Source organism: Actinia tenebrosa, unplaced genomic scaffold (assembly GCF_029948245.1).
Source record: "Actinia tenebrosa isolate PJP-AT-01 unplaced genomic scaffold, QUT_ActTen_1.0 PGA_scaffold9__36_contigs__length_13948895, whole genome shotgun sequence".
Classification (NCBI taxonomy): domain Eukaryota; kingdom Metazoa; phylum Cnidaria; class Anthozoa; order Actiniaria; family Actiniidae; genus Actinia; species Actinia tenebrosa.
In genome coordinates this window covers 9,830,190-9,851,818 of record NW_028292586.1, presented here as the reverse complement: position 1 = coordinate 9,851,818, position 21,629 = coordinate 9,830,190, and the positions used below count along the sequence as shown (strand labels likewise).

The 21,629-nt window shown below is 47.5% G+C and overlaps 2 protein-coding genes across 2 annotated transcripts in view; both read right to left on the bottom strand.

Annotated features, from left to right (window-relative positions):
* LOC148904764 (uncharacterized) overlaps positions 1-21,629 on the bottom strand; it is a 42,483-nt gene that overhangs the window by 16,424 nt on the left and 4,430 nt on the right. The window contains exon 2 of the mRNA XM_089024499.1: positions 20,179-20,241. Within this exon, the coding sequence (XP_088880625.1) occupies positions 20,179-20,241 (63 nt within the window). The remainder of the gene's footprint in view (positions 1-20,178; positions 20,242-21,629) is intronic.
* LOC148904765 (uncharacterized) lies at positions 10,509-18,099 on the bottom strand. The gene is made up of 2 exons (XM_089025244.1): positions 18,078-18,099; positions 10,509-11,077 (listed from the first exon to the last, which is right to left on the bottom strand). Exon 2 carries the CDS (start codon positions 11,058-11,060, stop codon positions 10,530-10,532), a length of 531 nt encoding a protein of 176 aa, XP_088881370.1. The 5' UTR covers positions 11,061-11,077; positions 18,078-18,099; the 3' UTR covers positions 10,509-10,529.

Below are 21,629 nucleotides of genomic sequence, written 5' to 3'. Positions count from 1 at the left end.
CGTCCTCCCAGCGCACTCCTTCAGCGCGGTCAAACATCACGAATGTCTCATCTATTTTCTTCTTACGCTGCGTTAACAGGCGCTTAGTCTCGCGCGGACAACATCGCGCCGCGACATCACCATGTTTTAAACAGGCTATGCCGCTTAAATCGTAGCCTCTGCATCTGTGTCTATGCCATGCGTCGGTAATGCTCTCCTCACAGCGTTCGCATATTGCTTTCAAGCATACCCTTTTATCCACGTGGTATTCCAGCGCCTGCTTACTGCTGAACTGCCTGTCGCACTCCTCGCAGATCGTACTACCTGCCTTCTTAGCACATACCTTCCTTTCGACGTGGTATTGTAATCTTTGCCTGCTGCTGAACCCCTTTTTACACTGCGCGCACTCCATATATAATAACAATATGTTAACCACTACAAGGGATACCGCATGAAATCCTTCACGGACTCTTTTGCCCAGCCCGCCATCGTCATGCTTCAGGCCGCACATTTCGTCGTACAATTCCTGCACGCGCTCTTTCAACCGGTCTATCTCCTCCCTTTGCATTTCGACCGTCCTCTCCAGGTCCGACTTTTCTTTGACGACGTTAACCATTGCTTTGACTGCTTCCACGGGCTCCATATATACCAGCAAATAAATTTGCTTCTAGTCCCCTTCGAAAGAAGGGATATAATGAACCCAGATCACATGCCTTGTAACGCTCTGATAGTAGGACCCACCGGCTGCGGAAAGACCCAGTTCGTGGTAGAGCAGCTATTAGGACCCTTTAGATACCGCTTCGACTATATCGTGCTACTTTGCCCCACCTACGTGAATAACCGCACCTGGACGGGTGTAGGCGAAAAAGATGACGACTTCTTTGTGGATATTTTGCACCCCAATGAGTTATCCAGCCACCTTAAGGTCTGGCACAAACAATTCCCTAAGGATACTCAGACTTTACTCATACTGGACGACATCGCCTGTGGGGACGACGTAAAAAGACGCACCTCCGAGTTGGTGAAGCTCGCCTTTAGCGGCAGACACGAAAATATTAGCGTTTGGTTGCTCTCGCAGCGGCTTACCAGCGTCTCTAAGCCCTTCAGGGAAAACATAGGCTCCCTAGTTGTCTTCTACACTCCAAGTAAGTCTGATCTGGAAACCATCTTAAGCGACTATGGCGGTGAGATATGCAAGGAACAGTTACACGAATACATGCGGCATTTAAAGACGCATGAGCACTCCAAGATGATCTTCTCTTTGAGGTTTCCGTATTCCATTAACATATATGGAGATTGAGCAGCTCATAGATGAAGTCCCCACACAGTTAGATGAAAGTAACCTTAAGGAACAACTCAACATCCTTGTGTCTTCGGGGAAGTGCAAAGAAATGATAGGCAAGGAACTTACCCATGAGCAGGTTAATAAGTTGTCGGAAGAGGAGGTTAAAAAGTTCCATAAGAGGTACGAGGCCGCCCTTGCAAGTAAGACCACGGACGCCGTAGCAGACTCCGCCATCCGACTTGCGACTAAATTGCTTGGACTTGCGCTGCCCATAGACGATGTGGAGCAACTGCGGAAGGACATTAGCGAGGACTATGTCATCGCTCAAGAACTTACGATAACCTGCGGGTGGTTGTCTTTGAAGTGTGGTAAGTTAATGGCAGTCGCCTCTGCGGCTTTGCACGTAGCTCAGCACGTTGACTTGAAGGAGGTACTGGTGTCTTGGAAGGACTTCAAGAAGGACAAAGAAGTCGAAAAGGTCTTCCAGGCGGCACTTGCTGAGGTACCTGATCAAGTCGCCTCAAGTACTTAGTTAAGTCATCCCTAAGTACTTGGTCAGGTCGCGCCCAGGTTATTTCCAAGTCGTCCTTAAGTCATTCTCAAGTACTTATCAAGTCCTTCAAGTCCTTAGATATAAATGAGTGAACCAGAGTCGAAGGTAGAGCAGCCCCAAGAGGAGCAGAAGATTACCAAGGCTAAATCTCTAGGCAGAGTCGCTGCCGGAAAGAAGCTCGCGGAGATGAACAGGAAGAACAAAGCAAAGAAAGACGAAAAGGTGGAGGAAAAAGAAGAGGAATCCTTTATTAATCCTGGGTACGTCATCGGCGCGTTAAGAGTCGCTATAGCAGCAGGCAGCCTCTACTTACAATGGCGGGCTACGAAGCCAAAAGTAGAACCCGTGCATGTGCCGCCAACATATCACGCGCCCGTGCAGGAGCCCCCTAAGAGAAGCAAAATACCCGTGATGGAGTAATAACCTTCTCGCTCTGTAATATAATGTCGACCGCGTTATTGAAAACTGTTGAAGAAGCAGCTATTATTACTTCCATCGTTGCGGGTATTGGTTGGGTAGGTAAGAAAGTGCTCAAAGAAGACTTTACTGAAGACCCAAGCAAGAGCTTCGCTAACTTTGCTAAGATGACCGCTGCCGTAGGCGGGGCTATCATGGTAAAGGATTACCTACGGAAGGAAAAGTACATTCCTCAGTAAGCTACGCTTACTTCTAGAAGGGGACTTGTCCCCTGTAATATAAATGGGTAGCGTGGTCGCAGGTGGAGTTATTGCAGCTTTAGCATTCACTGGAGCTAATTATGGTGGTCAGTATTTGGATAGATTAGTCAGAGGCGACAAAAGCGGAGATTTAGCCGCCGAAAGGAAGAGACACGACTTAGCGCTGGAGAAATATCAGCGGGACGTGGCAGCTTGGAATGAAAAAAGACAAACTTACAGGGATTGGTTGGACAAGAACTACCAAGACAAAATGCAGGCAGACAAGAACTTCGAAAATACGGACTACGCCTTTAAACTTTATGCGCAAGCACACCCCGCGGCATCGACGGGGTTAAATAGGCCTCAGTTTAAGAATTACTACCAGCCTTCTAAGAAACAAAAAGATAGTGAGCTGGTCTTCGTAGGAGTCGCAGGGCTGGCAGGAGGCGTAGCTTTGGCGTATTTTGCGTGACGCGAAGCATGAGCGTCTAATATATAATGATCGTCTTTTTGGAAAGCGACAAGAATGACTTTACCACTTATCTGAATCCCCCCATCAAAGCCCATAAGGTTCGGCTGGTTAGTTGTTCTTTGTACAATTCTTGGTATAATCTAGTCAATGGCATGGTCACCGTGCATAAGGGGTCTAACAATTACCAAGGCGTAATGCTACCCGATGGACATTACACGCCAATCACCCTAGCCAAGGAGCTCGTCAAGCGCGGTTATACTCTCACCACGGGATTGCCGCACGAAATGACCTTCAAACATAATCTTCCTAACAATTTCTCGGTAACCCTAGGAAAAGCTGATGCATTAGGATCTTTACAAGGTGTCTCAGGCAAGGAAATTACCAACACAGCCATACCTGTGAAATGGAAAGTCGCATCCTCTTATGAAGTCTATTGCGATTTAGTCCATAGCTACAGCAATGGGGAAAAGTCTTCTCTTATGTCCAAGTTTCTGCCCAAAGGTAATCCATTTGACCCAGTAGAATACACTCCCATTTCTTTGAGCTATGACTTGTCTCATTTGGTAGAAAGCATAAACATCATCATCAAGGTGGACGGAAAGGCGGTGGATTTCAACGGACGTAAGATCAATCTTGTTTTGGAATTCATATAATGGGCCGCGTAGAGGACAAACTCAAAAGGATTTACTATGGGCCTGAAGGCTATTGAAAAGGAACGTCGGCCATCAAGAAACTCGCGACCGCGGCCAGGGTATCAGAAGAAACGGTTAAGAACTGGCTAAGAAAACAAACCCTCTGGCAGGTTTATCTTCTCGTGCCTAAGTACATTCCCAGGCCCAGCTTCACCGTAAATACCCCCAATGAAGTTCATCAGGCGGATTTGCTCTTCTTACCGCACGACAAGGTGCGAAGAAAGACCTATAGATACGCTTTGACCGTAGTTGATATCGCAAGCAGATACAAGGACGCCGAACCCATAACCAGCAAGGATTCTGGGGAAGTCGCAGAAGCCCTAGGTAGGATTTATAAGCGCGTTTTGAAATGGCCTAAGCTGCTGCAATTGGATGCGTGGACGGAGTTCATGGGCGTGGTTACTAAGACCTTGAAAGACTACAGCACTAAGATTAGGAGAGCTGAAGCTGAGTACCACAGGGGTCAGAGCATTGTCGAAAGATTTAATAAGACCCTGGCCGAGCGTCTCTTTGGGTACCAGTATTGGAAAGAGCTGGAAGATCCCTCCAAACGCAACAGGGAATGGACTCAGAGGCTCCCCCAGGTCGTCGCGGCTTTGAACAACGAGGCGGCCAGGGCTACGGGGATAAAACCCAGGGATGCTATGAAGAAGAAACACGTGGAACACAAGTCCTACGTCAGAAGTTCGAGGGCGGTCGGACTGAAGGAAAAAAAGCTCCCCCGCGACATAGTGGTCAGATACCTCTATCAGCCGGGGAAACTCGAAGGTGGCAGTAAGAGAGCCACGGATCCTAACTGGTCTCTGGAAACGTATGAGATTTCGAAGTCCGTCACCAAGGAAGGGCAACCCGTGCTGTATTACCTAGATGGCCCAAGTCGCGGATTTGTCAAGGAAGAGCTGCTCATAGTCCCCAAAGACTCAGAGTAGTGCTGCTCCACGCGCCCGATTACACTCTAGGCATGTCAGTCTTACGTTACCTCTGCAATGGCCGCGCTTGTTGTTGATACGATCCACGGAGAACTGCTGATCGTCATTTGGGTCAAACCTCCACAGTAGAGGTATGTTACATTTGGCACACCTTGCCCCTTTCTTATAGACGTCGTCCACGCATAGGTCGAACGTCATATTTTTTTCTTCGTCGTGCCGCTTGTAGCGAAGGAGTTTCTTAGCAATGTTCTCTTTGGCTACGTCCTCTGGGGTGCGGTCGTAACGCAGTTGCAGACACCAGGCTCTTTTTAACTGTTTGGCATATTCTACGCGGCTTACGGCGGTGTAGATAAGGTTGCTCCAACACAGCCGCTGGTCTATGATCCATAAGGTTTCTTTTATGGTAAGCCCTTGCGCGCTGTGGACTGTCATGCAATAGCCTAAGCGCCAGTCTGGATGGGAGGTAATTCTTTCCACCTTTTCTATGGGTACCCAGGCTTTGTCATGCGTTACTGCGTTCTGCAGTTGGATGTCGGTACCGGGTACGCAGACGTCTCTTTTTTGCATGCGGGTGTCGTGGGGTTTGTAGCAAACAGGTACGGGATGCGTAGGGAAGCGCTCTCGGTGTATATTTAGCAAATCCTTGTGTATGCGAGACTGTGCTGCGCGTTTGCTGCTCAGCACCAGATCCTATGGATGCCATGTGTAAGGGAAGTCCTCGTATTTCTTCGCTCGTACGCGTTTGCGCAGTGTTGTGCATTGGTCGGCGTCACTAAGGCCCCTTAATTCCGCTTTCAGGTGTCTTACTTGATCCTTGCTGCGGTAATCTGTGTTGATTTCCTCCGCATGGTCTACGAAATCTTTCAGCCATTCGTGGGGCATCTCTCCGGCTATTGGAGGAGGCTGGCAGGGATCTCCGGCGAATATTACTTGACATTTCCCGCGAAGGAACTCTACGAACTCCTGCAGGATTTCCAAAGGCACGGTGCAAATCTCATCCCAAAGTATCACCGGAGGTATGTCGTGGATAGCTTCAGGTACCCACTTTTGACCATTCCAACGGAAGAAGCTGTGGTAGGTCTGCGCGTCGTAACCCATTTCGCAGAGTTCTCTTTCCAAACGATGCGTTGGCGTTAACACCTTTATCTTAGGAAGGAGTTCTAACACACGCGTCGTCTTACCGCTGCCTCCCGTACCGTAGAGGTAAGAGAAGCGTTGGTAAGAGATTGGGTCCGCAACTGAAGGTAGAGGCCCTTTGGTAGGCGTTACGGTGCCCTGGGTGTGCTCGCCGTGATATTCTACACGTGCCCTCCAAGACCTTATCTCTTCATCTTTGACGCGCCATTGGCCACTTTCTGCAAGTTCATCGGCAGTGTAGAATTCCTTCATCTTTTCCAATACGCTCGGCTTAACGTACAAAGAATCCGTAGCTACGCGGGGGATATCTTCGTTGTCAAACCGCAGGAGCATCGCTAATAGGTTAATGTGCGCGTAGGCTAACATGCTGGCACGCAGATGGTAATACTGCGGTCGCTGGTCCTGGTAATAACACAGCGCATTCCATTCATGTAGCTTATCGTCGACAAGGTAGTCCCATTTCTCTACAGACACCACCGTTCCTTTGTCATGCGCGCGCTTGATGAGGAAGCTTAGCTCACCTTCGTCCGTTATTAGGCGCCGCTGCATATGTTTTTCACCTTCTTTTGCGCCCTGCGTGAATTTACCTATGACCACGCGCGCTGTGGGGTTATGCTCCGGTAACCACTGCGTAAAGGCGCTGTGACAAAGTATGGCTTCATGCGCTGTGTATTTTAAAAGTTTGCGCTCTTCAAAGAACTTCAATAGGGGCACCGGTATCCATTCTTTCTCCTGCAGGTGCTTCCCATACCACGCATAGATTATGGAGTGCAGACCCGCTGCTAATTTCCAGGTGGTCAACCGTACAAACCCCGTTGCCGGCGCGTCGTAGTGACCATCCAACGCAACACGAAAGAACTGCGAATCTGGATGTCCGTAACGGTCGTAATATTCCTTACAGTCTCCTAGGCCTTTGAAGCTTGCGGGGTAACAATGTTTCATATCCAGCGACACGTATTCGTCTTCATCGTACTCCATGTTCCACAGACCACCGTGACCGTGTTCTACACAAGCTTTAGCTATATCTTTGAACTCCTCCGGTGTGGATTTCCACCCGTTTCTTTTCGTTGCGGCTAAGAAGTCCAAACTGCGACTGCTAAGCACTTCGTCGGAGAAGTCTTCTCCTAAAGTCTCACAGGCGCTTTGAATGCGTAGCTGTTCCACTTCAGGACGATACAAAGTACCGTCTTGGGTCATAAATTGACTTCCCTCCGCATCCATTAACCAAATAGAATTCTCGTGCATTAGTTCTGCAAGCGGCGACTCCTTGTAAACGCGCGTCTCCTTCTTCTTTGGGAACCTTAACTCCCTCCACGCATGTGCGTTATGCTGGTAAATTACGATAGGCGCACCCCGGCCCCCATACTTGTGCGTCCCGGAGTAGATGAAGCCGTCGGTGATGTCTTTCACGTGTATGCGCCTTTCTAAAGCAACCTCTAACTTCTTGATGTTGTCTATCGTTCCTCCAGTCTTGTAAGTGGCGTTTTCCCATTTCCTGATGGCTTCTCTTCTCTTTAAAGTTAACTTACCTCCCCTAGAGGAATCCTCAAAGAACTCTCTAGCCAGCTTTCCTACACAGTTACCAGGATGGCGCATTGGTTTAAGTTTTTTAACGTCCGGCTTTTTGATCTCGTACGCGCCGTATATAACTACGGTAACCGGGTAAGCAACCTCGTAGAACAGCATGTCCACGCCTACCAGCGCTCCAGGTCTGGTGTCTTTATTCAGCACGAACAAGCTTTGCTTACCCGACGCCCGTATTGGATTACGCCCCTTTTCTATTATCCACTCACCGTCTAAATACTTTATAAACGTCAACTCCAGACGGTAATTACCTTCGGGCATCAAGTCAATTATCCTTTCTGCTCTTTCCTCGCTCATCGTCTCATCTGTATCTCCCTCCATAAACGTTGTGAAGGCAAAGTCCGCATCCAGGCGATCCAACACCTGAGTTCGCAGTCGGCGCACAGTTTTGTTACGAATGCTCGTGATGGTGTCCATCTATATCTATGAAATATCTTAACCTCCGTTTGCGGTACCCAGAAAGCAAACAGTGTAATCCGCTTATTCCTGCGGGTTATTCCCGTGCCGCCAAAAAGTTTTCCATAGGCGTAAACGCGGGTAATTCCCATGAAAACGTGATACGTTCCTGGGGAAACCGCGAGTCCCCCTTACTGCTGCTGGCCAGGCCCCCCAAGAAATCTAGTGGGGGGGGGGCCAGTGCCCCCCGGCCCCCCCCCCCCCCCCCCCCCCCCCCCCCCCGCTTCCGCCGCCCCTGTAAATGTGCTATTGTTTCTATCCTTAACATGTGCTAGCGTTTCTAGCCCCGACGTGTACTAGGCTTTCTATCATCATCATGTGCTAGGGTTTCTAGCCCTAACATGTGATTTTTATTCTCAACATATGCTATTGATTCTAACCCTAATATGTGCTAGTGTTCCTAGCTGAACATTTGCCAAATTTCTATCCTCAACATATGCTATGGTTTCTAGCCCCAACATGTGCTAGGCTTTCTATCATTCACATGTGCTAGGCTTTCTAACCCCAACTATTGTCATTGTTGCGGGGCCAAGCTCTAACCACACTGAGCTGCCAAGTCTCATATGAGACTAGGTTCAAATCCCGTTCAAGACTCAGAATCATTTTTAAGTCTTTCAATTTGCAGATGCATAAGTTGCTTCATATGCTTCGAGGATCAGATCAATTTGATGCATTATATATGTCCGACTGGACTCGCACGGAAAGTGAACATCGTGGTCTAAAACATGCGAAAGCGCAGTAGGGTAGCTAAATAGGCTGCGTTCACAATGTATGCCAGAGGAGGGCAGGTGAATTTAGGGGGTATCGGAAACATTTTCACCAGTAAAATGGGGGGAAGGGGGGCTTGAAATTTTTTTCAGAGAATTGGGGGGGATACAAAATTTTAAGAAGCTACGAGAGATTGCCCGGGGAGATAATTATTTTTTGGAGGACTTCAAGGGGGGGGGGGGGGGGAGGGTCTAAAGAATGTTGTTATCATTTAAAGATTTTGCCTGCCCCACCCCCCTCTGCCATACATTATGAACGCAGCCTTAGGGTAGCTTTCTTGCGAATTGTGACGTAATATCGAGTTGATGCCGAAATCGCTCGTTGTATTCAGTTAACACAGAAAACGGATGCTAACAATTCCCTAGAGTACATGATAATCAAGACTCTTTAAGAAAGACCTCTAATTTATTCCGCTCCTGTTTAACCATGAAAGTGACTGAATTTTACTTCACTATCAAAGGTCTGTCACTTTAAATTCCTTTCCCATCAAGAACTCGTGCATCTCTCTCCTCACAAATATTCCTTCTGCTTTTACTGAGAATATTAATTTAGCAGGAAAAAAACAAGATCACGAAATTTGAATTGTTCGTTTTTTTATAATACACTCAACAAAATCACCTAGATTCTGATTCAAAATTGCTCGAAATTGCACTAGCATTATAAACAAAACATCGCACAACATTCTCGTATAATTCTGAATTTATAGATACTCGTGATATTTCAAAAGTTCTCAAATTGGACTCTCCCAAAGGCTCGTCCAATTTTGAAAACTTTGAAATCATCACTTTTACCTATAAATTCCAATATTGTACTCGACTTGTGCACAGGTAGCCCAAGCGTGGTTTCTGTGGTGTCGTGTTATGAGAAAATGTATGGGAATCCATCAAAAAATTCAATAAAATCATTAAAACGTGAAATCACAGGCTAACCACTCTAATGAATGAAGGAAATACTAAATGGTGTCTTGTCTTTGTCTTTTTATGCGCACGCGCTATCAATTTTTTGTCATCTCACCTACCCCCCTTGGTAACAATTTTGTTTTTCTACTATACAATATACTAACAAGGTAGGCAACTTCACGGGCTTCCTGTGGAAAATTCAAACTTTGAAGAGAGAAAGCCACGAATTTATCCAGATATTTTGACTTCGAAAACAAAACAAGTATACAGAACGTCGTACTTACATCTAATCTTCAATAATTTAAAGGATTTTTGATAATAAATTCTCTATAAGGAGGGTTTTTTGGGCTTTTTTAGCGAAAACTTATGTGCCGTCAGTTATGCTTGCATCCGAGCGGGCCTGAACACGAGAAAAGGGATGCAAAACAAGTCCTCTGCCTCCCTCTCCAAGTGTTTTTGGTTCGTTACCACATGCTTCCCAACCCCACATCCCGTGAGTCTTCCATTTTACTTCCGGTTGTTTTTTTAACCAATCAAGAATTGTCGCCTATTATTGGCTTCGCGAAACTTTTTGTAAAGCTTTTTTATCGTAGAGTTGTCGGATCTATCTTGAAAAACGTCTTATAGAAAATAATTTAAATAATATATATTGTATCAGGATAAAAAAGGACAGAGAAAAACATTGTAAACTATTTTTCATTCACCTAAAGTGCAATGAAGTAAGTATTCTTTTATTTTTTTCTTGTAGTAAACTTACGTAGTACACGGCTCTGACAACTCTACGATTAAAACTCATCGTCTAGATAAGTTTGGGGTTAGGTACCATGGTGCGAGCTGTGCGCATCAATCAGACTACGCCCTACCACGGAGGTAACCATGGCGACCGGGCCACAGCTCACCAACTATAGTCCAAGGTGCTTGGGAGAGGAACGATGGCCCGGGGGCCATGGTACCTACGACCCCCAACTACCACAAGCACCTAACCCATGCAAGCAGAGAGCCTCAGCAAATCGCAGTAGAAAAAGAAAGGCACTATCCGACGACAAAGACAGTACTTTATTTCGATAAACGTGCCGAGGCTGAAGCCAATACCTCCACTGGGGATCTGATATATCGCTGCTAGGCGTTGCTGGACCACCGGCCCATCGACTGTATCAGGTGATCGGGAACTCCGTTTCGGGCTGCTACCGTAACCGCGCCTATTCTAAAACTATGGCTGGAATAGTTCCCTGGGATATTCGCCAATAACAAGAGTTTTCTAAGCCAGTTGGTAAGAAGAGGGCGTGTCAACGGTTGACCAGATTGCAACAAAAACAATGGCCCTAGGGAATCTCCTCTGATCTTCAGATACGCTAATAGAGAATGGACTGCGCACAAAGGAGGGGTGGCCCTACCCACGTAAACTCGACAACCCTTTCGGAATGGGTCAGTCTTAGACGCTTTAATATGCACACAAAGACACGACGGCGCGTCTATAGAGTCTACTGCTATATCTTGCACGCTCAAGTGAATAGCTGAAGAATAACCGCTTAATTTAGGTATGGTAAACTCCGCAGAACGCATGAAACCAAAGTAAGCTAGGCAACAGGCTACCCAAAACATTAAGTGATCCACCTGGGACATGTCCAAATGTCCGTGAATCGACCACATAATGTCATCAGTGATGGCTAAACGAACCGTGGCTTTGGTCCCCTGGACGCGTTTAATGCCTCTTATCACTCTCTGTAGTCTTGGCCGGTCAAGCAAGGGGTCAGGAAAGCCTTGCTCTACGTGAAGCGCACGGACTGCCGAAAAGTAGGCCTTAATCGACGCATGGTTCATAGACTGAGACAAGAATGACGCGAACAGGCACAAAGTCCATTCATCTAGCAGCAGTAAGGGGGACTCGCGGTCACCGTTTGGGATTGCCCGGGAATTACCCGTGTTTACGCACTAGCGTCCCCCGCGGGAATTACCCGTGCGCAGGTATTTTGGTAGCGCGAAGATTTCCTTACTGCTGCTATGTTTGCGAAGGTTAAAATATTTGTGTCGCAAACGGAGGATAAAATATTCCTTAGATATAGATGGACACCATCAAAAGCATTAGTAACAAGACTGTGCGCCGACTGCGAACTCAGGTGCTGGACCGCTTAGACGCCGACTTTGCCTTCACAACGTTTATGGAGGGAGATACAGATGAGACGATGAGCGAGGAAAGAGCAGAAAGGATAATTGACTTAATGCCCGAAGGTAATTACCGCCTGGAGTTGACGTTTATAAAGTATTTAGACGGTGAGTGGATAATAGAAAAGGGCAGGAATCCAATACGGGCGTCTGGCAGGAAGGACCTGTTCGTTTTAAACAAGGACACGCGTCCTGGGGCGCTGGTGGGCATCGACATGTTGTTCTACGAAGTTGCTTACCCGGTCACCGTGGTTATTTACGGTGCGTATGAAATTAAGAACCCGGACGTTAAGAAGCTCAAACCAATGCGGCATCCGGGTAGCTGCGTGGGTAAGTTAGTTAGAGAGTTCTTCGAGGATTCCTCTAGGGGAGGTAAGCTTACGTTGAAGAGAAGAGAAGCCATCAGGAAATGGGAGCATGCTACTCGTAGGGCAGGAGCCACCATTGAAAACATCAAGAAGTTAGAGGTTGCTTTAGAAAGGCGCATACACGTGAAAGACATCACCCACGGCTTCATTTACTCCGGGACGCACAAGTATGGGGGCCGGGGTGCGCCTATTGTAATTTACCAGCATAACGCACATGCGTGGAGGGAGTTAAGGTTCCCCAAAAAGAAGGAGACGCGCGTTTACAAGGAGTCACCGCTTGCAGAACTAATGCACGAGAATTCCATTTGGTTAATGGACGCGGAAGGAAGTCAATTTATGACCCAAGACGGCACCTTGTATCGTCCTGAACTGGAACAGCTGCGCATTCGAAGCGCCTGCGAGACTTTAGGAGAAGACTTCTCTGACGAAGTGCTTAGCAGTCGCAGTTTGGACTTCTTAGCCGCAACGAAAAGAAACGGGTGGAAATCCACACCGGAGGAGTTCAAAGATATAGCTAAAGCTTGTGTAGAACACGGTCACGGTGGTCTGTGGAACATGGAGTACGATGAAAACGAATACGTGTCGCTGGATATGAAACATTGTTACCCCGCAAGCTTCAAAGGCCTAGGAGATTGTAAGGAATATTACGACCGGTTACGGACATCCAGATTCACAGTTCTTTCGTGTTGCGTTGGATGGTCACTACGACGCCCCAGCAACGGGGTTTGTACGGTTGACCACCTGGAAATTAGCAGCGGGTCTGCACCCCATAATCTATGCGTGGTATGGGAAGCACCTGCAGGAGAAAGAATGGATACCGGTGCCCCTATTGAAGTTCTTTGAAGAGCGCAAACTTTTAAAATACACAGCGCATGAAGCCATACTTTGTCACAGCCCCTTCACGCAATGGTTACCGGAGCATAACCCCACGGCACGTGTGGTCATAGGTAAATTCACGCAAGGCGCTAAGGAGGGAGAGAAACACATGCAGCGGCGCCTGATAACGGACGAAGGCGAGCTAAGCTTCCTCATCAAGCGCGCGCATGACAAAGGAACGATGGTGTCTGTAGAGAAATGGGACTACATTGTCGACGATAAGCTGCACGAATGGAATGCGCTGTGTTATTACCAGGACCATCGACCGCAGTATTACCATCTGCGTGCCAGCATGCTCGCATATGCGCATATCAACCTATTAGCGATGCTCCTGCGGTTTGACAAAGAAGACATTCCACGCGTAGCTACGGATTCCTTATACGTGAAACCGCACGTATTGGAAAAGATTAAGGAATTGTACACTGCCGATGAACTTGCAGAAAGTGGCCAATGGCGCGTCAAAGATGAAGAGATAAGGTCTTGGAGGGCACGCGTAGAATATCACGGCGAGCACACCCAGGGCACCGTAACGCCCACCGCGGACCCCCTACCTTCAGTTGCCGACCCCATTTCCTACCAACGCTTCTCTTACCTTTACGGTACGGGGGGCAGCGGTAAGACGACGCGTGTGTTAGGACTCTTTCCTAAGATAAAGGTGTTAACGCCAACGCACCGTTTGGAAAGAGAACTCTGCGAAATGGGCCACGACGGGCAGACCTACCACAGCTTCTTTCGTTGGAATGGCCAAAAGTGGGTACCAGAAGCCATCCATGACATACCTCCGGTGATACTTTGGGATGAGATTTGCACCGTGCCTTTGGAAATCCTCAAAGAATTCGTAGAGTTCCTCCGTGGAAAGTGTCAAGTAATATTCGCCGGAGATCCCTGCCAGCCTCCTCCAATAGCCGGAGAGATGCCCCACGAATGGCTGAAAGATTTCATAGACCATGCGGAGGAAATTAACACAGATTACCGCAGCAAGGATCAAGTAAGGAACCTGAAAGCGGAATCGAGGGGCCTCAGTGACGCCGACCAATGCAAGACACTGCGCAAACGCGTACGAGCGAAGAAATACGAGGATTTCCTTTACACGTGGCATCCGAAGGATCTGGTGCTGAGCAGCAAACGCGCAGCACAGTCTCGCATACACAAGGATTTGCTAAATATACACCGAGAGCGCTTCCCTACGCATCCCGTACCTGTTTGCTACAAACCCCACGACACCCGCATGCAAAAAAGAGACGTCTGCGTACCTGGTACCGACATCCAACTGCAAAACGCAGTAACGCATGATAAGGCCTGGGTGCCCATAGAAAAGGTGGAAAGAATTACCTCCCATCCAGACTGGCGCTTAGGCTATTGCATGACAGTCCACAGCGCGCAAGGGCTTACCATAAAAGAAACCTTATGGATCATAGACCAGCGGCTGTGTTGGAGCAACCTTATCTACACCGCCGTAAGCCGCGTAGAATATGCCAAACAGCTGAAAAGAGCCTGGGGTCCGCAACTGCGTTACGACCGCACCCCAGAGGACGTAGCTAAGGAGAACCTTGCTAAGAAACTCCTTCGCTACAAGCGGCACGACGAAGAAAAAAATATGACGTTCGACCTATGCGTGGACGACGTCTATAAGAAAGGGGCAAGGTGTGCCAAATGTAACATACCTCTACTGTGGAGGTTTGACCCAAATGACGATCAGCAGTTCTCCGTGGATCGCATAAATAACAAGCGCGGCCATTGCAGAGGTAACGTAAGACTGACATGCCTAGAGTGTAATCGGGCGCGTGGAGCAGCACTACTCTGAGTCTTTGGGGACTATGAGCAGCTCTTCCTTGACAAATCCACGACTTGGGCCATCTAGGTAATACAACACGGGTTGCCCTTCCTTGGTGACGGACTTCGAAATCTCATACGTTTCCAGGGACCAGTTAGGATCCGTGGCTCTCTTACTGCCACCTTCGAGTTTCCCCGGCTGATAGAGGTATCTGACCACTATGTTGCGGGGGAGCTTTTTTTCCTTCAGTCCGACCGCCCTCGAACTTCTGACGTAGGACTTGTGTTCCACGTGTTTCTTTTTTATGGCATCCTTGGGTTTCATTCCCGTAGCCCTGGCCGCCTCGTTATTTAAAGCCGCGACGACCTGGGGGAGCCTCTGAGTCCATTCCCTGTTGCGTTTGGAGGGATCTTCCAGCTCTTTCCAATACTGGTACCCAAAGAGACGCTCGGCCAGGGTCTTATTGAATCTTTCGACGATGCTCTGACCCCTGTGGTACTCGGCTTCAGCTCTCCTAATCTTGGTGCTGTGGTCTTTCAGGCTCTTAGTAACCACGCCCATGAACTCTGTCCCCGCATCCAATTGCAGCAGCTTAGGCCATTTCAAGACGCGCTTATAAATCCTACCTAGGGCTTCTGCGACTTCCCCAGAATCCTTGCTGGTTATGGGTTCGGCGTTCTTGTATCTGCTTGCGATATCAACTACGGTGAAAGCGTACCTATAGGTCTTTTTTCTCACCTTGTCGTGCGGTAAGAAAAGCAAATCCGCCTGATGAACTTCATTGGGGGCATTTACGGTGAAGCTGGGCCTGGGAATGTACTTGGGCACCGGAAGATAAACCTGCCAGAGGGTTTGTTTTCTTAGCCAGTTTTTAGCCGTTTCTTGATACCCTGGCCGCGGTCGCGAGTTTCTTGATAGCTGACGCTCCTTTCCAATAGCCTTCAGGCCCATAGTAAATCCTCTTGAGTTTGTCCTCAGTTCGACCCATTATATGAATTCCAAAACAAGATCGATCTTACGTCCGTTTAAATCCACCGTCTTTCCGTCCACCGTAATGGCGATGTTTATGCTTTCTACCAAATTGGACAAGTCATACCTTAAAGAAATGGGAGTGTATTCTACTGGGTCAAATGGATTACCTTTGGGCAGAAACTTGTACATAAGAGAAGACTTTTCTCCATTGTTGTAACTATGGACTAAATCGCAATAGACTTCATAAGAGGATGCGACTTTCCATTTCACAGGTATGGCTGTGTCGGTAATTGTCTTGCCTGAGGCACATAATAAAGATCCCAATGGGTCAAGCTTTCCAAAAGTTACTGAATAATTTGACATATTATGTTTGAGGGTCATTTCGTGCGGCAATCCCGTGGTGAGAGTATAACCGTGTTTTGCTAATTCCTTGGCCAGTGTTATTGGCGTGTAATGTCCATCGGGCAGCAATACGGCTTGATAGTTAGATCCTCCTGTATGTTCAGTGACTATGCCCCTAATCAGGTTATACCAAGAATTGTACAAAGAGCAACTAACCAACCGAACCTTATGGGCTTTAATGGGGGGATTTAAATAAGTGGTAAAGTCATTTTTATCGCTTTCCAAAAAGACGATCATATATTACAGGGGACAAGTCCACTTCTAGTGATCTGAGCGCAGCTTAGAGCAGATACGCCAAAGCTACGCCTCCCGCCAGCCCTGCGACTCCTACGAAGACCAGTTCATTGTCTTTTTGTTTCTTAGAAGGCTGATAGTAATCCTTAAACTGAGGCTTTTTCATTTTAAAGTCGGGGTGTGCTAGCGCATAAAGTTTGAAAGCGTAGTCTGTGTTTTCGAAGTTCTTGTCTGCCTGCATCTTGTCTTGGTAGTTCTTATCCAACCAATCCCTGTAAGCTTGTCTTTTTTCATTCCAAGCCGCCACGTCTCGCTGATATTTCTCCAGCGCTAAGTCGTGTCTCTTCCTTTCGGCGGCCAAATCTCCGCTTTTGTCGCCTCTAACTAATCTATCCAAATACTGACCACCATAATTTGCTCCAGTGAATGCTAAAGCTGTAATAACTCCACCTACGACCACGCTAGCCATATATATTACACCGTAGGGAGGTACTTTTCCTTCCGTAGGTAATCCTTTACCATGATAGCCCCGCCTACGGCAGCGGTCATCTCAGCAAAATTAGCGAAGCTCTTGCTTGGGTCTTCAGTAAAGTCTTCTTTGAGCACTTTCTTACCTACCCAACCAATACCCGCAACGATGGAAGTAATAATAGCTGCTTCTTCAACAGTTTTCAATAACGCGGTTGACATTATATTACAGAGCGAGAAGGTTATTACTCCATTTCAGGGATCTTACTTTTTCTAACAGCTGGTTCCATAGGTGCGTGCACGGGCGCGTGATATGTTGGTGGTTCTACCTTTTTCGTAGCCCGCCATTGTAAGTAGAGGCTGCCTGCTGCTATAGCGACTCCTAACGCGCCGATGACGTACCCAGGATTAATAAAGGATTCCTCTTCTTTTTCCTCCACCTTTTCGTCTTTCTTTGCTTTGTTCTTCCTGTTCATCTCCGCGAGCTTCTTTCCGGCAGCGACTCTGCCTAGAGATTTAGCCTTGGTAATCTTCTGCTCCTCTTGGGGCTGCTCTACCTTCGACTCTGGTTCACTCATTTATATCTAAGGACTTGAAGGACTTGATAAGTACTTGAGAATGACTTAAGGACGACTTGGAAATAACCTGGGCGCGACCTGACCAAGTACTTAGGGATGACTTAACTAAGTACTCGAGGCGACTTGATCAGGTACCTCAGCAAGTGCCGCCTGGAAGACCTTTTCGACTTCTTTGTCCTTCTTGAAGTCCTTCCAAGACACCAGTACCTCCTTCAAGTCAACGTGCTGAGCTACGTGCAAAGCCGCAGAGGCGACTGCCATTAACTTACCACACTTCAAAGACAACCACCCACAGGTTATCGTAAGTTCTTGAGCGATGACATAGTCCTCGCTAATGTCCTTCCGCAGTTGCTCCACATCGTCTATGGGCAGCGCAAGTCCAAGCAATTTAGTCGCAAGTCGGATGGCGGAATCTACTACGGCGTCCGTGGTCTTACTTGCAAGGGCAGCCTCATACCTCTTATGGAATTTCTTGACTTCCTATTCCGACAACTTATTAACTTGCTCATGGGTAAGTTCCTTGCCTATCATTTCTTTGCACTTCCCAGATGACACGAGGATGTTAAGTTGTTCCTTGAGGTTACTTTCATCTAGCTGTGTGGGGACTTCATCTAAGAGCTGCTCAATCTCCATATATGTTAATGGAATACGGAAACCTCAAAGAGAAGATCATCTTGGAATGTTGGTGCGTCTTTAAATGCCGCATGTATTCGTGTAACTGTTCCTTGGATATCTCACCGCCGTAGTCGCTCAAGATGGTTTCCAGGTCTGACTTGCTCGGAGTATAAAATACTACGAGAGAGCCTATGTTTTCCCTGAAGGGCTTAGAGACACTGGTAAGCTGCTGGGAAAGCAACCAAACGCTAATATTGTCATGTCTGCCGCTAAAGGCAAGCTTCACCAACTCGGAGGTGCGTCTTTTTACGTCGTCCCCGCAGGCGATGTCATCCAATATGAGCAAGGTTTGCGTATCTTTAGGGAATTGTTTGTGCCAAAACTTAAGATGTCCAGATAACTCGTTGGGGTCTAAGATATCTACGAAGAAGTCGTCATCTTTCACTCCTATGCCCGTCCAGGTGCGGTTATTCACGTAGGTGGGGCAAAGTAGCACTATGTAGTCGAAACGGTATCTAAAGGGTCCTAATAGCTGCTCTACCACGAACTGGGTCTTTCCGCAGCCGGTGGGTCCTACTATCAGAGCGTTACAAGGCATGTGATCTGGGTTCATTTATATTTAAACTTATTCGCTAAAATATATGGAGCCAGTGGAAGCAGTGCAAAGAATTGTCGCCGACGCAAAAGATAAAAGAGACACCATAGAAATGCAAAGGGAGGAGATAGACCGGTTAAAAGAGCGCGTGCAGGAGTTGTACGATGAAATGTTCGGTCTGAAGCGCGCGGAAAGGTTTAGCGCCCTGCTGACGATGGCCGGTTGGGCGAAGGAAAGCGTGCAGGACTTCATTCGGTATCCCTTATAAGGGTTAAATAACACATAGATATAATGGAGTGCGAGCAATGTAAAAGGGGTTTTAGCAGCCGTCAGCGGTTGCAATATCACGTCGAAAGACGGGTCTGCAGTAAGAAAGTAAACAACGTTACCGTTTGCGAAGACTGCGATAAGCAGTTTAGCAGCGCGCAGGCCTTGGAGTACCACCGTAATAAAAGGGTTTGTTTAAAGAACGTATCCGTGCGCTGCGACGAGGACGTTACCGACGCCTGGCACCGACATAGATGCCTCGGGTACGACTTGGTTGGCGTAGCATGTTTAAAACACGGCGACGTTGCCGCCCGATGTTGTCCGGTCGACACCACGAAGGAGTTAACGCGCCGCAAGAAGGAAATAGACAAAACGTTTGCGGAGTTTGACCGCGTAGAAGGCGTAAGGTGGGAGAACAGGGAACATTGGGAGGCGCTTTGTGAGCGCTGCGGCTGTCAAAGAAGTGACCAGCATATTTGGCAGTGTTTGTATGAAGGCCAAGGCGGCTTTAAAGAGTACTTAGATCGCTTTGATGCTTGGCATGCCAGTAATGAGGCGGCAAGGAAAACCCGTAAGGGTTAGTAAGGGGCCTTTGATAGTAAAGTAGGGTTTGTGCAAAGAGTCTCAAATCCTGATCTTATTTTTCTCGTTGTTTGTTAGGGATCAACAATACCTCAACAAAACAACAAGAATAATAGAGACCCCTTTTAAAGGAGGTTGCAGGATAATGAATAAGAATAGGAACCCTTTTAAAAGAAGAGCGGATCGTCACTACCTTTTCTTGTGTCCCAAGAGATGTCGTAGCAAAGTACGACTTGCGCAGAGTCTCAAAATACGACTTTATTTTTCTTGTTGTTTGTTAAGTATCATCAACATTTAACAAACAACAATAAAAATAAGGACCCCTTTTAAAGGTATATGCTAGCCTACGCAGCCGCCTTCTTAGGAGGATTCCTAATCGCCCTTTCAATATATGGACTGTATTACGTGCGAACTACCAGCTGATTGCATTACGCCTGAAATCCCCACTCCGCGTAAAAAATACACCTGCCTTTATTGTGGCAGTGCATTTTTCGAAGGATCCTTCGTTGGTCATTGGTGCTCCGCGGATCCTAAAGCGCATCGGACTTTAGCAGACGCGCTAGTAAGCTGAGGAACGAAGCTTAGCTATGCAGAGGACTCTCGGGCTCATACTTAACCACGTCAAATACCCACCTGCCATCCTTTTCACCATGACTCATAACATGGGTAACGTCCTGCCCTTCGATGGCGTACCTTATTCTATCGGGCGCCCAAAGGGTGTATGTTCTTTTTTTATTCTTTAAGACCAAACGCAGGCGGTCGATGTCTTCAAAGACTACGTAATTCTTTATCTCGTAAATCTCCCCCACCACCAAATCGCGCCAGTGCGTTTGTATGAACTTTAACTCGTTAAATTTATCCTCGTCCATTATACCTATGGAATATTCTCAAATGCGTTGCCAGGGTCTGCGCGCTTTTAAAGCGCTTACAGCACCACCTACAAGGCAGGCGAATTCCTTGTGCATACTCCGCGATGGCGCGGCAAATGACATCGTAGTCGTTGCCAATTATTACCTTATAGCCGTTTTCTTTGTACCTCTGTAAGAGTAGTCGTTGATCCTCAGATAATACCCCGTTGCCTTTCGGGGCCTTCAGCTCTATACAGAATCCATGGTATCGCACGTGTGCATTCAAGATGAGCAGGTCGTGTTGACCGCGTTGGTAGCCCTTCTGCCAGCACTTTATGCGTTTGCCGTCCGAATCCTGCAGTTCGCCTAGACCAGGGGTCACGAGCATTTGGGGGTAAAACCTGCGGATGTAGTCCACTACCTTTTTATGCAGGTCGAATTCATTTTCAATCTTAAATACCAACTTGTTTGGACCGTCGAAGCGCTTTTCTATTGCATATCGACCGTCCTTCCTTAGTGCGGGTAGGACCTCTTCGAATACCCAATCCTGGAACTTTACGGCCTTTGGCATCTTCGAACTACATATCAGCTGATACAACCCAGGTTCGGAAATGAACACGGAATGTGGATGCATAGTAGAAGGGGCACGATTCGTTACCCTTAACTCACTCAGCCTTTTCTGGTACTTCTCAGACACGTGGTCACTAATAGCCTTTTTGGTGTTCTCGTAATCTAACGCAGCAGCCACCTCCTTCGCTTTGAAGTACAAAGTTTCGCCTTGCACTATGCATTGCAGTTTGGTGTCGTTGTTTTCAAATACGCGAAGCATATTATACGTAAGGAATATTTTAATAGGCGACGCTCTTTAGCTGATTCATTTCCACGCTCAGTTGCGCGTCAGACACGACGAAGACGTAGCAGTTTATTTTGTCGCCGTCGGCCGCACTGGCGTTCTTGGTGCGCTTGATCTCCAATGTTATGCCATCCTGCGTATTTACTAGACGTAAACCCTGACCATGTAGGTCTTCGTCGTTAATGGTGCGCATATCGATCCATAACGCATATTTATCATTAAAGAATTTCTCAGGGCTAATTTGGTCGCCAAACTTACGCTTTGCCTCTCTGTATACGTCTGCGGTCTTTATCCCCTGGGAGTAGACCTTGTTTGGAACGCCGTTTATGTTCACGCCGACGCTAGTAATGTTGGGGTTGTGAAAGGCTTCGGAGTCGCGCTTGCCGGCCTCGTAGGGCTTAGCAAACACCAACATTAACCCCGTGAGACTTCTTCGGGGGAGGTTAATGCTTTGATTGATAACCTCGTCCGTCTTATCCAAGAAGCTGAACGTCTTATACATCACTACGTGGTCGTAAAGGAATGCCTTTCCGGCGCTATATTCCATGCCAGCGCTACGGGCCAGCTCTTCGCTGTACACGGTCTCATACTGCAGCTCTAAGTTGGTGATAGAATAAGGATCAA